The sequence below is a fragment of the Neodiprion lecontei genome, chromosome 6 (genome assembly GCF_021901455.1).
Source record: "Neodiprion lecontei isolate iyNeoLeco1 chromosome 6, iyNeoLeco1.1, whole genome shotgun sequence".
Classification (NCBI taxonomy): domain Eukaryota; kingdom Metazoa; phylum Arthropoda; class Insecta; order Hymenoptera; family Diprionidae; genus Neodiprion; species Neodiprion lecontei.
The window spans coordinates 21,347,858-21,361,071 of record NC_060265.1 but is presented as its reverse complement, the minus strand read 5'-3'; the positions used below and the strand labels follow the sequence as shown (position 1 = coordinate 21,361,071).

General features: G+C 41.9%; 1 protein-coding gene across 7 annotated transcripts in view; it reads right to left on the bottom strand.

The window, feature by feature from the left end:
* The window catches only part of LOC107226903 (protein couch potato), a 41,704-nt gene extending 32,058 nt beyond the window's left edge, over window positions 1–9,646 (bottom strand). For 3 of the 7 annotated variants that reach the window (XM_046743757.1, XM_015667882.2, XM_046743756.1), the window contains exon 1: window positions 8,276–9,646. In XM_046743757.1, coding sequence (XP_046599713.1) covers window positions 8,276–8,335 — 60 coding nt within the window. In that variant the 5' untranslated portion in view covers window positions 8,336–9,646. The remainder of the gene's footprint in view (window positions 1–8,275) is intronic. The other 4 variants (XM_046743752.1, XM_046743751.1, XM_046743753.1 and 1 more) reach the window with 4 other exon arrangements.
* Window positions 9,647–13,214: the final 3,568 nt, after the last annotated feature.

Sequence of the window (13,214 nt, the reverse complement as noted above, 5' to 3'; positions counted from 1 at the left end):
GCTGCGGGCAGCAAACTGCCATGAAAGAAAGGCGAGCCATTTTTTGTTCAAGATCATTGCTGCGCTCTCATTCGCCCGTTTTCTACTTCTACTTCTCACCGACGTTATACGAGAACGGATAGAAGATCACTGGCAACCGGTCCAGTGCTACATCCATACCTTCCTTTCGTATAACCTATTAAACGTAGACCAAATCACCTTTTTTACGCTTCGTTTATAACGCGATGATCATTTTTTGCCAGCGACGTAAACCGATCTGCAATTATTCGTCACGGGGGAGAAAAACGGAGCGAAATTAAAAAAGCGAAAATCTGAGAAACTGCTTACAACGATCGATGGTCGGGAGGAAGGAGATAAAGAATCAAAAGCACGTGTGATACGTTGTACGCACGCTTTAAAAGGGAAAAAATAGCACACGCGTGACTTGTAAATAGATTACTTTCAACGATTCGCGGAGGGGCGAAGAGGCAAAATGTTACACAACGACCCCAATTATCACACGATCAATTATAAACTTGGTCAGCGTGCGCGGTGCGATGAATATTAACGTGAAATGTTAGCGATTTCTCGTTTTCCACGATTATAATTATAATGTGTCGCAACTACCGAATTCGCAGTAACGCAAATGTTCGCATGTGGAAAATCACTAATTAGGGAAACGATGCGAAAGACAACTCCGCGTGGTAGCAACTAAGTTTACACCGGAATTGTACGGACAAAGAGAAGAGTATAAACTAGATAGATAATTATTTGACCAATTGAATAGCACATATTCCGATCGCTTTCCAAAACGCAAACCATTCGTTAAAATGGTTGTAAAAAAAATATTGAACAATGCGATGAAAACGGAGGTTTCTCAAAGCATTCCCATTTTACTTTACCAGTTTATTTATCGATTGTGATAAAAATTTTATGATATTATAAGTTGCATCCAAAGTACTCGTACAGAAATGACCAAATTCTAATAACCGTTGTAGTTTCGCAATTATCGTTAGAGTTGCCGACACGATTGAACGATAATTTCTTAAATTATACGTGTAAAATATTTGGACCTTATGGCAGACGTATATATATAAATCGTTTATAATTCCTACAGTGTCATCGATGAGCATAAAAAGTTCACAGATCTGATCTTTCATAAGTTTTCAACGACATATATCTTTTGTCGTCCAAATCTTCTCTTCATTGAACAAAGGAATTTCCCGTCGACTGAAAATGCGTATAAATAGTATTTTCCCAATTTTTCAAAGTAAACGCGAGCCGTTCAACAGCGATCCCCTTAACGAATAACAGCTATAACACATCCCTGACATAACAATATACCCGGTAAGGGAGGGAGAGGAGAGGAGAGGGGAGGGGAGAAGAGAGAACCTACCGACGCTATATATTTTATAAATCGAGATATCCATGGATAAAAGGATGCAGCCAGACAGGCAGAGGAACGGACGCTACAACACAGAAGAGGAGGAAAAGGCAGAAGCAGAACCTGCACAGAGGTAAAACAATCGCTGACTTTACGGTTTGCTGCTTCCACCGTTCCTCTTGGCTGCCTAACCGTTATACAACATCCGTTCCGCCATAATGCCGCTAGAGTTTTATTCTATTGTTCGTCAAAGTTACATAACTATATGGTATAATACACAGATACAACGTACGCATAATATGTTCGATGCACGTACGTATCAGGGATTGAATGAGTTTGAACTAATTTACAACACCATTAAATTTGTTTATTTTAATCAAACGCGTACAAGGCACATTTTCACCTATAACAAACATCACTCACACAGAGAAAATTCTATCGGTACAGATGCAACGATTCGTTTGCCGCAGATGCTAATTCTCTGATTTTCCTCATCCCTTCCCTCTCACACGATCAGTGTGCTTTCTTTTCTTATTCTCGTTTAGTTCTTTGTTTGGTTACTTTACTCTTGCAATTGTAGCAGAATTCGTTGTCGCAACGCTACAGTTACGGGGATAAGAGATCGAACGTCAAGCCTGGACGAATTTTGCCCCCGAAAGAAGAAGCAAGAAACAGGAAAAAGGAAGAAAAAGAACGTTCCGGGTCTCTCGGGTAATTCGTCCGCATTCCACGGCGGCTCTTAAAGCCTCCGAGTCACACCGGAAGGACCAATCATCCGTTGCACACCCCGGTAACGATCTAACGCGAGAAAAGGAGCGGATCACGGTTTCCTCGTGGATAAAAGTTCTCGACTCCTTTTCGCGACGAACGCGATAACCATATTATACATAAATTACACATATACCTCTGTTTGATATCCAATTAAAAAAGAAATTCCCCTATTTCTCTCTCTCTCTCTCTCTCTCTGTCAAAGCAATATCATCTCCTTTTATCTCTCTCTCTCTTTCTCTCTCGAGTATCTGCAGCAAACGAATCGTTATATCTATACCGATAGAATTTTCGCTATATAAGTAGTGATGTTCGTTATACATAAACATGTGTCTTGTACGCGTTTGATTAAAGTAAACAAATTTAATGGCGTTATAAATTAGTTCAAATCCATTCAATCCCTAATGCATACATGTATCATACATATATTTGTACGTTGTACCTGTGTTATTATCACCCTCTCTCTCTCTCTCTCTCTCTCTCTCTCTCTCTCTCTCTCTCTCTCTCTCTCTCTCTCTCTCTCTCTCTCTCTCTCTACCTTACTTGAAGGGTTACATGTGTACTTCAAGTGCCTGCAGGCGATACAGTGCATTCCCTCGATAGGACCGCCTTTCCCCCGCTTTCGTACTCTACTGCTATCCCCCCTCCTGACTTTTTATTTATATTTGAAAAATGTTTAAAACAAAAAAACTAAACGATTATGTTAATAAAATATTGACGGAGAAGTATTTTTCTAGGTTAAAATAAAATTATATGGGATTCTAACCGATGTACAGAACGTATCCGCGCGTGAATCGGGATCTGGCCCTAATGAGAGAGTTTGCAACTTATTCGCGACGCTCGCGCAAATGTAAGGAGGAATGGGGGGCCTCCGATTTCTAAAAAATCCCCTCCCCTCTTTTACTGCTGCGGCCCTATTGAGAGAGCGCAGTGTATAAAGTTCGAAAGGTTGAACTTGACTCCCCCCCGTGTATAAAACCGTTCCTTTTCCCTCAACCCCGACGTCGTCGTGGATTCGGGACCCGGGAACGCAGACACCTGAAGGGAGAAACGTTCCTCTAACCAGTCTAACCCCTGTTTTTTAGGCTCGCGGGGTCTCATTTGTAAAGCAGGCGATGAAGCCCGAGATGCCAACCCCCGTTTCTCAGGTATCAGAGCGGTGCTTTCTTTCTATAATTTTCGGGCGAGAAACTGGCGACGACTTTTCTACAGTATCAATCAAACGCAACCTGTTTCGTACCTCTTGTCAATTAATATTTTATAATTAAGGTTACACGCGTAGCAGAGATTTATCGCAAATAGCAGAAATACGCGCTGCGCCGATCGCGAATTATCATCGGGTGAAAGTATACGCAATACACGTTTATACGTAATACGTGCAGTCTATCTGCGATATGTCCTACGGATTTATTTATTATACATGTATAACGGTTTATAGAAGTTTACCGGAAATTATTATACAGCGACAGGCGGTTTTCAGCCAGGCACTCCACTCGTCACGTGATGTAATACGAAGTTTCATATGTAACATGTGGAATTATAATTTATATATCACGTGCAACTGCTCGCAAATCGAATGATTTTCATGTTATGTTCTTATATGAAACAGCATTCCATTCCCATTAGCTGGTTTAATAGTATAATACCATGCTTTTGTAATACATTCGCATGAGGTATTATATATACTGAGAGTAGAATGAAGGGGGAGACGTCGATTAATGATAAGATTGAAAAAAAAAAAAAACGTTTTCCTTCTCCTCATTGTAATACGGCAGCAAAGTGCTATTGTCCGAATCAATCGAGTTTTACGGAATTTATATAACGTCAATATTCGTGAGAAATACGGGATTTGAAAACAAAAGAACAACAAAAATTATTAAAAATCCTACATAACAATTATATTACAAGACCGCAGTATAACGTGTGTATACCTACTCTTCTGAATAATGTTTATACACTTGTTCAAAAGAAAAGAAGAAAGGCAAATTGAGAAACTCAATACTTATAACCAATATTCTAAAGAAGAAAAAAAAGAAACAACTTATCTTCACGATATTCGATATCGGTGATCGTAGATACGGGATAAGAGAAAAAAATATATACAGGCCACTCAGTGGTCAGGTTGCAGCACGAGTGATCCGTGAAATAGGATTATGTAGTAACGGCACACGACTTGAAAATTCATTGCGATAAATCGAAACATGGCGTCACGCAATTGATCATGTTCAGGAAAAGCGATACCCGCGCATTTATCCCTTTGAGTTGTAGTGTTAAGTATTCTCAGCCCCTGTTTTATATCCATTTTTTGGAAAATTAAAGAACTTTGAAGATATATTTCTTTGCGATTTTTTTCCGTTTCTGATAATATACTCATATACAGGTTTTCGTTACTCGCGATTAATTATTGCGATATAATGTAAGTTATTATTGTTAGAAACAAATTGATTGGAAAAAATCGTGAAAATTGAAGGAACAATCATTTCCGAGAAAGTTACCCCCTCTACAGCTATACAAGTTTTACATTAATACGAGTTTTCGGGGTCGCTGGTTACGAATCTGAAATCGGATTTTAAAAATTCAAGATGACGGATCAAATGTAGCAGACGAAAATTTAAAATTCCATAGAATCCGGAGAAAAAAATCTGTCCAGGGGTTTTCGGCTTCGCTGATTACAAATCTGAAATCATATTTTGTGGCGAATCCAATCAGCGACCCCGAAAACCCCTGCACAGAGTTTTTTGACAGTATTCGATCAAATTTGAAATTTTCGTCCACCGCATTGGATTCACCACCTTGAAATCAAAAAAATTAGATTACAGATGCGTAATCATAACAGCCCCAAAAACCATAGAGTACCATCTCGTTGTCAAAGTTGACTAAGCACAATAATGTGTGACTCAAAGGGTTGTGCATAGTAATCGAATACACTTCATCGAGGTTACCGAATTTCTGTAAAATAAACAAACAAATAAAAAGAAAGAATGTACGCTTGACGGAACGAATGGTAACTTCTTTCTTTTTCGTCCGAAACTCGTTACAATTTTTGGGGATAAAACACGCACGTTGCAACGATGATTTGGGGTGGCAGGGTAAATAGGACGAGAGAGACAGCTGCTCGAGATTGTACACGTACAACGTATACGTATGTGTTATATATATATATAAATATAATACATTCGTTCGAGGACCGGTAAAGAGGAAGCAGAAGCGTGCATTGAATACAAACAAACAATATACCGGAGAACCCGTTCTCCGTAGAGAAGCTAATTACCGGCGCATTCAAAGCTCTTTTTCATCATCCGACGATTGTATTCGGGTATTTGTTCATGTTCTTTTCTCACGTTTAGCGTAAAAATTTTCTTCCTCGTCGTCTCGATATAAACACGTTACGTATAACGTATACAGCACAGTATAATATCAGCCGTTCGTAATGTGACGACGATATCTCTGCGAGGATACTCATAGTTTCGTTATTATAATGAAGTTGATAATCGTCCATTCACGAGGTTTGACTATATCTTCTTATTCCCAGCGGTCTCGAACCGTCGCGTTTCAATTGAAACGTTGAGAAATGATCGCGATTAAGCTCTGCTCAAAGCTGTTACACGCGGCGTTGGATGCTTGCAAGCCGAGGAGAAAATCCAGGAGCAAGACACGTTGCAACAGTCGGCGAAGCTTTCGCCAGCAGGCGGCTGCAACACGTATATATATATGTATATATATATATATATATATATATATATATATATATACACACACACCTTATGTCTACCTACCGTACCTTATGCCTGCCTTCCTGCCTACGTGCAGGTGTTACTTGATCAGGGCACAAAGCTATCGCGCGTTTTTACAGTTAAATGAGTTGAAAATTTTGTTGCTAATGAGGAGGAGGAGAAAAGTCGTGTGTTATCTCCCTTTGGCTTATTGCCGTGCTGCATATATTACACGCATGTACGTGTGAGTATGTAGATTTGCGTAGGTACGCAAGTAATGATGATACGGAACATGCGGGCACTTGAAATTACAAATGTACATCGAAAGCAAAAAGTGCACTTGTACAAACACCGTGTACGTGCACGCATATTTGCTTTGTACGAGCCTTATCCCCAGCTTTTAGAATACACGCTGACTCTTTTTTTTCCAACATTCAACCGTCCAGCCGGACATTACATATGCTCGAAATATGCTGTTCTCGAACTTCTATCGACTCTGGATTTTTCTGCGAGCGTCGTACTTTTATTTCTTACGAGATCGAAGCGCGTAACGTTATCGTAGCGAAACGTTGGAGTAAAAATTCTCTACCTCCTTGCTTTTGCAATGACCGAAGGAACTAAGATTTGAAAATATCAGTACGTCTCGTTTTATTACGGTTTACCGAATCTCAAACAATTCCAAAGTTGCGAAATAACAATTTTGACCCACCATAAATCGTTGCGATAACTTTAACAACTTCAACTAGATTATTTCTTGGGCTAACTCGATATTCGCACTCCTTGGTTGAAAACTGATAAAATAACTAAACGAAATAATTGCACGAGAAAAAATTCAGCGATATTGAGGTAAAAACCTTATTCCGTATACCTCCGGTACGTGCATTTTACCGATAATAGGTAGAATTGCCGCCGATAAACTCCGTGCCTGTTCGCATACATGCAATTAAATTAGCATAATCGTTCCGTCTGGCAAACGCGGAACAATCGTTTACGCATGTGCGTTTGATCTGTTTTTGGTATAACTGAGTCAATTTATGTTTAGGCTGCGCCTGTTTGTATATCCGCAGAATACAAAGCCCCCCATAAGAATGCAAATTACCTCAGCAGCTGACAAAATTTGCTTTTTTTTCGATTTTCGTATATTATACCTGACACACATGCACAGAGGACATTGGAAACAGTGTGAGACTTGCGCGTTATACGTATTATATTTAATAAAGTTCCGATCTGCGGTGTATAAGTCATAGTTTCGGCGATTTCACGATGTTATATATATACATATGTACGTAAGTATATTTAACATGGACAGGTAACCATATATCGACCGAAGGCCTCGCGGTGGTTTATAAGATGAGGTGAAAAAAAACCTTTTCACCTGTACCAGCAAAAACGTTATATGTATATAATATATATATTGTATATATATATACACTCGCAGCATGCCGCAGAATCGTAATATCCTCGCGTACATTTTACAGCGTTTAAAGTTAGTAACGTTACCGTAACGATTCGTATTTAGGAAAAATCGTTACTTCGCACCGTTAGTACCGTCTGAAATAAAATAAATCATGGTAAACGCAACACCCGAATATTTTGAAAAGCCAACTAACTCCTTTAAGGTCATTATAAAATTATGCAACAACGATATTTATCCCAATGTCTTTTAAGCAAATTCTACGCTCCGATAGTAGGTAGCTGCCGTATCTTTTGATTCCTAATCGATGTACAGACAAGAGATTAATCCATGAGGGATAATCTTGTATGCCATAGAGAACGGAGTAAGTCCGTAATTTTTCGCGTGTCAGGTGAAAGTTGCACGTGTCGTTGAACGTCTTTGTAAACATGCGTCCGATAAGAATAACAACAAAGAGAAACACGTTGTTCGAAAAAGCGACATGCGCGAATTTCGCACGATGTCGAAGTTAGTAACGTTAACGTAACGAAACGTCACGGAGTAAATCGTTGTGCAATTTTAGAACAACTTTCGAGGAGTTGGCTTGCCAAAATATGCATGAACATGTTTTCTTCGCTGTGATCGACTAGCCGAATTTCATACAATCCTAAGGCTGCTGCGGAGTAACGATTTTCCCAAAGACGAGTCGTTAGAGTAACGTTACCCTCGACTCAACCTCCTGTAATTTCGTAGCCACGCATAGAGGCGCATGAGTTGAGTCGACCGTAATCCTCCACATGACGTGACGACACGCCAGAAGCAGGGAGTTCGGACGGTGTTGTTGAAAAATCAATAACAAGCGTGGTCGCGCGACGCTCGTGCAGGTGCCCAACGACGTCTGCACTCCAGGGCGGCCGGTGTGTCTGGGAGTTCCGAGCGCCGTAGCCGACGCCGGCCAGCCATTTCTCGAAAGGATTAGGGGAGGAAAGAAACAAAAGACGTTCGGCGACGTACGCGCGTTATCGCAAGTATACGAACCTCGTCCTCGCCGGTGGCGGTGTTGACGGAGTCCATGCTCTGAGACAACGGCGCTTCCATGATGCAGTGAACGAGGTCCGCGGCGGAGGCGACAGGACGAGCGGGGGGCGGCGATGACTCCACCGGTTCCCGCCTCGGACGTTTTAAGGCGGGCGGCGTTATGGTTGATCCGGCGAAGACGACGCGCGCCTCCAAGCTGTTTCGCTCCAAGTCCAGCTCCCCTCCTCGTCCTCGTCCTCGTCCTCGTCACCGCGTACCTTGTCCCCCGCCGCCTCCCCCTCGTCCTCCCCGACGTCGACGTCGTTCTACACCTTCACCTGCAGGATCGCCTCCTCGTCGCGGGATTGCTCTAGTATACGCGTCACACCGTCCGTTCGATTATTATTCCCTTCGCCCCCTTACTCCTCTTCCTCCACCTTCTTCTTCTTCTTCTTCTCACTCCGCGGTGTGTTCCGTTTCAACGACGCGTCGGAGGCGAGACCGGAGCGTGTACGAAGTTCGAAGAAACGACGACAACGTTGACGATGATTTTTTTTACGATTATAACCGAACCATTGCACAATGATAACCGTGCAACGTATCCCCCAACTGCAGCTTTGGATTAATTTTTTCGTTTATCTATTTAGTTTCTTGTTTTTTCTTCTATTTTCTCTGTTTTCTCTGTATTCTCTATTACTACACGTTAGCGGAACCCTGACGCGGGTGCACCTGTCAGGCTACGGCAGGGCGTCGCGAAGCAGGTGTTGGTGGTGGCGACGGTTGTGTGTCGTACACGTCTATTTTAAAATAATCGATACGAAGAAACTATATAAGGAACGATATAGAATGTATAGTGTTCAGAGCTCGTGCCTCGGCACTTGAACTTGTGTATAATACATACGTACGTATATACGGTGTACGGTATACACACCTGCGGTAGTGTTCTATGTACGCGTATACGTATATTACGTATAGTTTTATGCCTGCACCTGTAATGCGTCGAGGTGTGTACGTGAGAGCTGCGTGTACGATTGTGACCGGAAAAGCCTCCCGGGTTACGTGCAGCAACTCGCTTGCGTGTATGTGTAATACAATATATTATATCCGCGATCGAATTTATAACCTGTGTATAATAACGGAACGCCCGCGGTGTGTCTGTGTCTGTGTGCGTGTATGTGTATTTGTTTGTTTTCAACAACGGTATATGAGTATGTATTATAAACCGACGTGTATACCCCGAAAATGTGTAGAAAACCGCGACCCGTCTATATGTATAAAACCCGCGTGTCAAAAACTCAAAACCGTAAAACAACACTGACAAGTAATAATAAGAATAATATAATTGTATCACGCAGCACCGCGATACGTCTGGTTCGCAGGTTGCCGATAGACTGACGCGGGGTGCTCCTGGTTCCCGTTGCCGTGCCTCGCTGTGCCTCGCGGTGAGGGAGGCAAGCGGCGAGGCGGGGCAAGGCGGGGGAAGGCGCGGGAAGCGGGTGTCCGGGGTGGGGTCAGGTGGAGCGGAGCGAAGTTACCCGTAGAACGGCACCGTGGATCGCAGGGATACGAACGCCCGACGAGGACGCACGACTACCCGCAAAATCGGTCCGCATACATGGGTAGGTGAACCTACCTACCTATGCGACTCCGGGGCATCGGAGCTGTGGGTAAAATAGGAGGATCGAAATCCGAGGTTTCGGGTTGAGAACGAAAAACGATACGGCGAATACGATTTTGGAAACCCAGACGTGAAAATTTCTCATATTTCTTTCGCCTTAGCTCCGTCCAGCTTACGGATGCACGTTACATACGTACGTGCTGTAACGGCGGTACTTGAGTTTTGAAAATTTTGCAAATGTATCGAGTCGATCGATCGAACGATTGAAGGAACCAACTGCGTTCATTGATATTTAAACTTTTTCAACTTACACCTGTGTCGTAGAGTAACCATTTTACAGTCGCATCGATAAAGATCGTAGAAATATAAATACCGTCAACTTTGTATACTTTTCGGTTTACATTTATTCTATATCATCGATGAATACATCCAATTTTACACGTGAGCGTAAAAGATATTGAATTTCTTCGTGTCCGCGGTGCGTGTCTGTGCATACTGGTACGGCTGGAATACGTGGATATCGGAAACACTTCCGGCGGTCACGTCAGTTTCTCACGACTGTAACACCGGCGTTTGGTTTTTTCTCGAGGTTTTTTCTGTCGACACCGTTGACGGTTGTCTTGCGCTCGCGCGAGGCGCGGCGAGGGGAGGTGGAAGGGTGCGGTGGTAGCGCAGGATATCGCCAGGTACGAACCCACGCATGTGTGCATGCGTCTACGCGTGTGCGTATGTATGCAAGCACGGGATAGACGAAGTGTGCACCCGGTACAGGATGCCGTAAGTGGGGGTACCACGAGTCAGAAGGGCGTACGTGTACGCACAAGGTGGTACCGCAGCCCCGCGACCTGCGCATCGATTCACTCGGCTTATCAATATTTCATCGATAGTGCACCTGTGACGTGGCCTTATCAATTTCTAGCCGAGCGAAGGTAAGGACTGATGATACGCGCGAGGGTCGAAATATCGGCGTCGAGGAAAATTAGGCTGCGGATGAAAGGGGATGCAGAAAAAGAGAAAGAGACCTTTCAATCCATCCCTCCGCGCGCGAGTATATACTCGACTCGAGTTTTTATCTATTAACGAAGGGACTCGTCCGCTCTCGATCCTCCTTTTTAGGGGCTCGCAGTGACTGAAGGATCGACCTCGGGGGCGAGACGCGGGAAACAATAAGGTCATCGGTTCGATACAATCAACTTGAGCTCGAGTTTCTCCACGAGGCACCCTAGGCTATCCTGCCAAACTTTCGTATGCGGTGCCTGTGTACTGCAGAAGCCCGTGGCGCCCCCGCCACTTTACCACGTGTACACGAGTGGACAGGAATCACCTATAGATTCCGACGGTTTTTAAATCGAATCTGAGAATGGAAAAAAGAACATCGGGAACACCTGCCGTTGTACGAGTTCGAATAAAGCTGCAACAATTGCCGTGGCAGGTGTACGTCGCGCAACCTGCCGCCGTTTTAATAACATAGTGGAATCGAGCGAGCGAGGAAGGGAGGAAGGCAAGACGAGTCAGCGCGGTGAAAAATATATGTATATTGTACGTATAACATACCTATGGATTGTACGTTAAATTACATACATAAATTACCTAACGACCGCAATGTCACGTGGTTTTCCTTTCTTTCTTTCTTTTAATCGATTTAGACGCAGAACCGTGCCCAATTATAACGCTGCCAAGTTTTACCCCAATTCTTCGTCCGAGACATCAAAGATACGCGCAAGCGCTCTAGATGGGCAGAGTCTTTGTTTGACCGACAATTTTCTATTCTTTCGTAATCTGACAATGAGCTTTTTTCGGTAACCTGTGATGCAAACTTCGAAACGAACTGGCTGCCTTGGCAATACTGACTTTTGAGCTAATCGTTTCTTTTTCCTTCTTCAATTATCTCCAATTTACCCTAGGGCATACAAATTCGCGTAATGTAGCCCAATCGTAAGTCAGAACATCAACATCAAGCCTGGAAGTTTCTCCAGATTATATTACGCTGATGTAACTATAATGCAACATTCATTCCTATACCTACGAATCATCGACTCCGAGTTGAAACTACGTCTCATTATAAGCTACTGTAGTACATATGTGCATGCAAAGGAATAGCATTCACCATCTGTCGTTAATGTACCCTTTAGCATGAAAATGACAACTTTTACAGCTCCTTGAACGTGTTGAAAGGATGCAGATGCGACTTTTAAAACGGGAAACGCGATGTTCTTGTAGAATATTTTTGATAACAGTCATGAAAATAAATCCGAACCTATTTGTATAGTTCAAAAATACAAACACGCGATCCAACAAATCTTAAACACACAATTTATTATACAAGTATTCTTGAAGTATGAACGTTCGATACGTTTAATTAAACGTTCCAGTAAATTCGAACAAGAATGTCGATAGAAGTGTAATTACAATCTTACGGTATAAACAGCTAAGACTCGTAATCACGTCCATTTTCTTTTTTTTTCTCATACAATTAAATGGTCCGGATTTTGCTTGACTAATACCAACAGCTGTTAGGGCTTACCGTCCCACTCGCACAGAAACTGCAACGCTTCCACATTCAGAAAACGTGAAACGGTCGCTACATTATCTTCAATAAATAAATGGCAAAAAATATACGACCATATTTACCAGCTAGAGTGAGCTACGGTGCAGATTCTTATCAAAAGCCCGCATACGATGAAGCGATTATTATACAACGAAAACACGTTTAATATATATTTCAAGCATAAAATTTGTAAATACTATTGAGTAGCGCGAATCACGGTGCGAGCTTGGTTCAAAGAATGTTATCAACTTTGCCAAGGTAATTTTATTTACCCTCTTATTGTATCGATGCAAACATTCACGCCGACTTCTATCATCAATAATGTATTATATTCAACTTTTAAATTATATTACAATACATTAGTAGTAATGAATAATATTAATGACAGCAGTATTTGCGTTAGTCTAAGATTAACGGTTTTTTATCACTTATCGATAATCTATGATTTCAAAAAATGTAACATTATATGTATTGTGTCAGATTCAACTAACTACTCGTACAACTACCAGGAAATAAGAGTACATACTTTCTGTCAACTACGAGAAAAGCACTGTGCAATTGTCGCCTCAACTGTCAATATTTTGTTATAAAATACTCATACGTAAACGGTATAAAGAGAAGGAATCACTCATATTTTAAGATTAAAGAAGAGAACGATTAAAAGAAAAAAAAAATTAAATACACGTATAAAACGTAATAAAGAATTAGTCGTATAAATCGTTACCGTAAAATTGCAAAATCAATTGAGTGGAACAAAAAATCACTAAATTATACTTATTGTTAATGGTAAACCT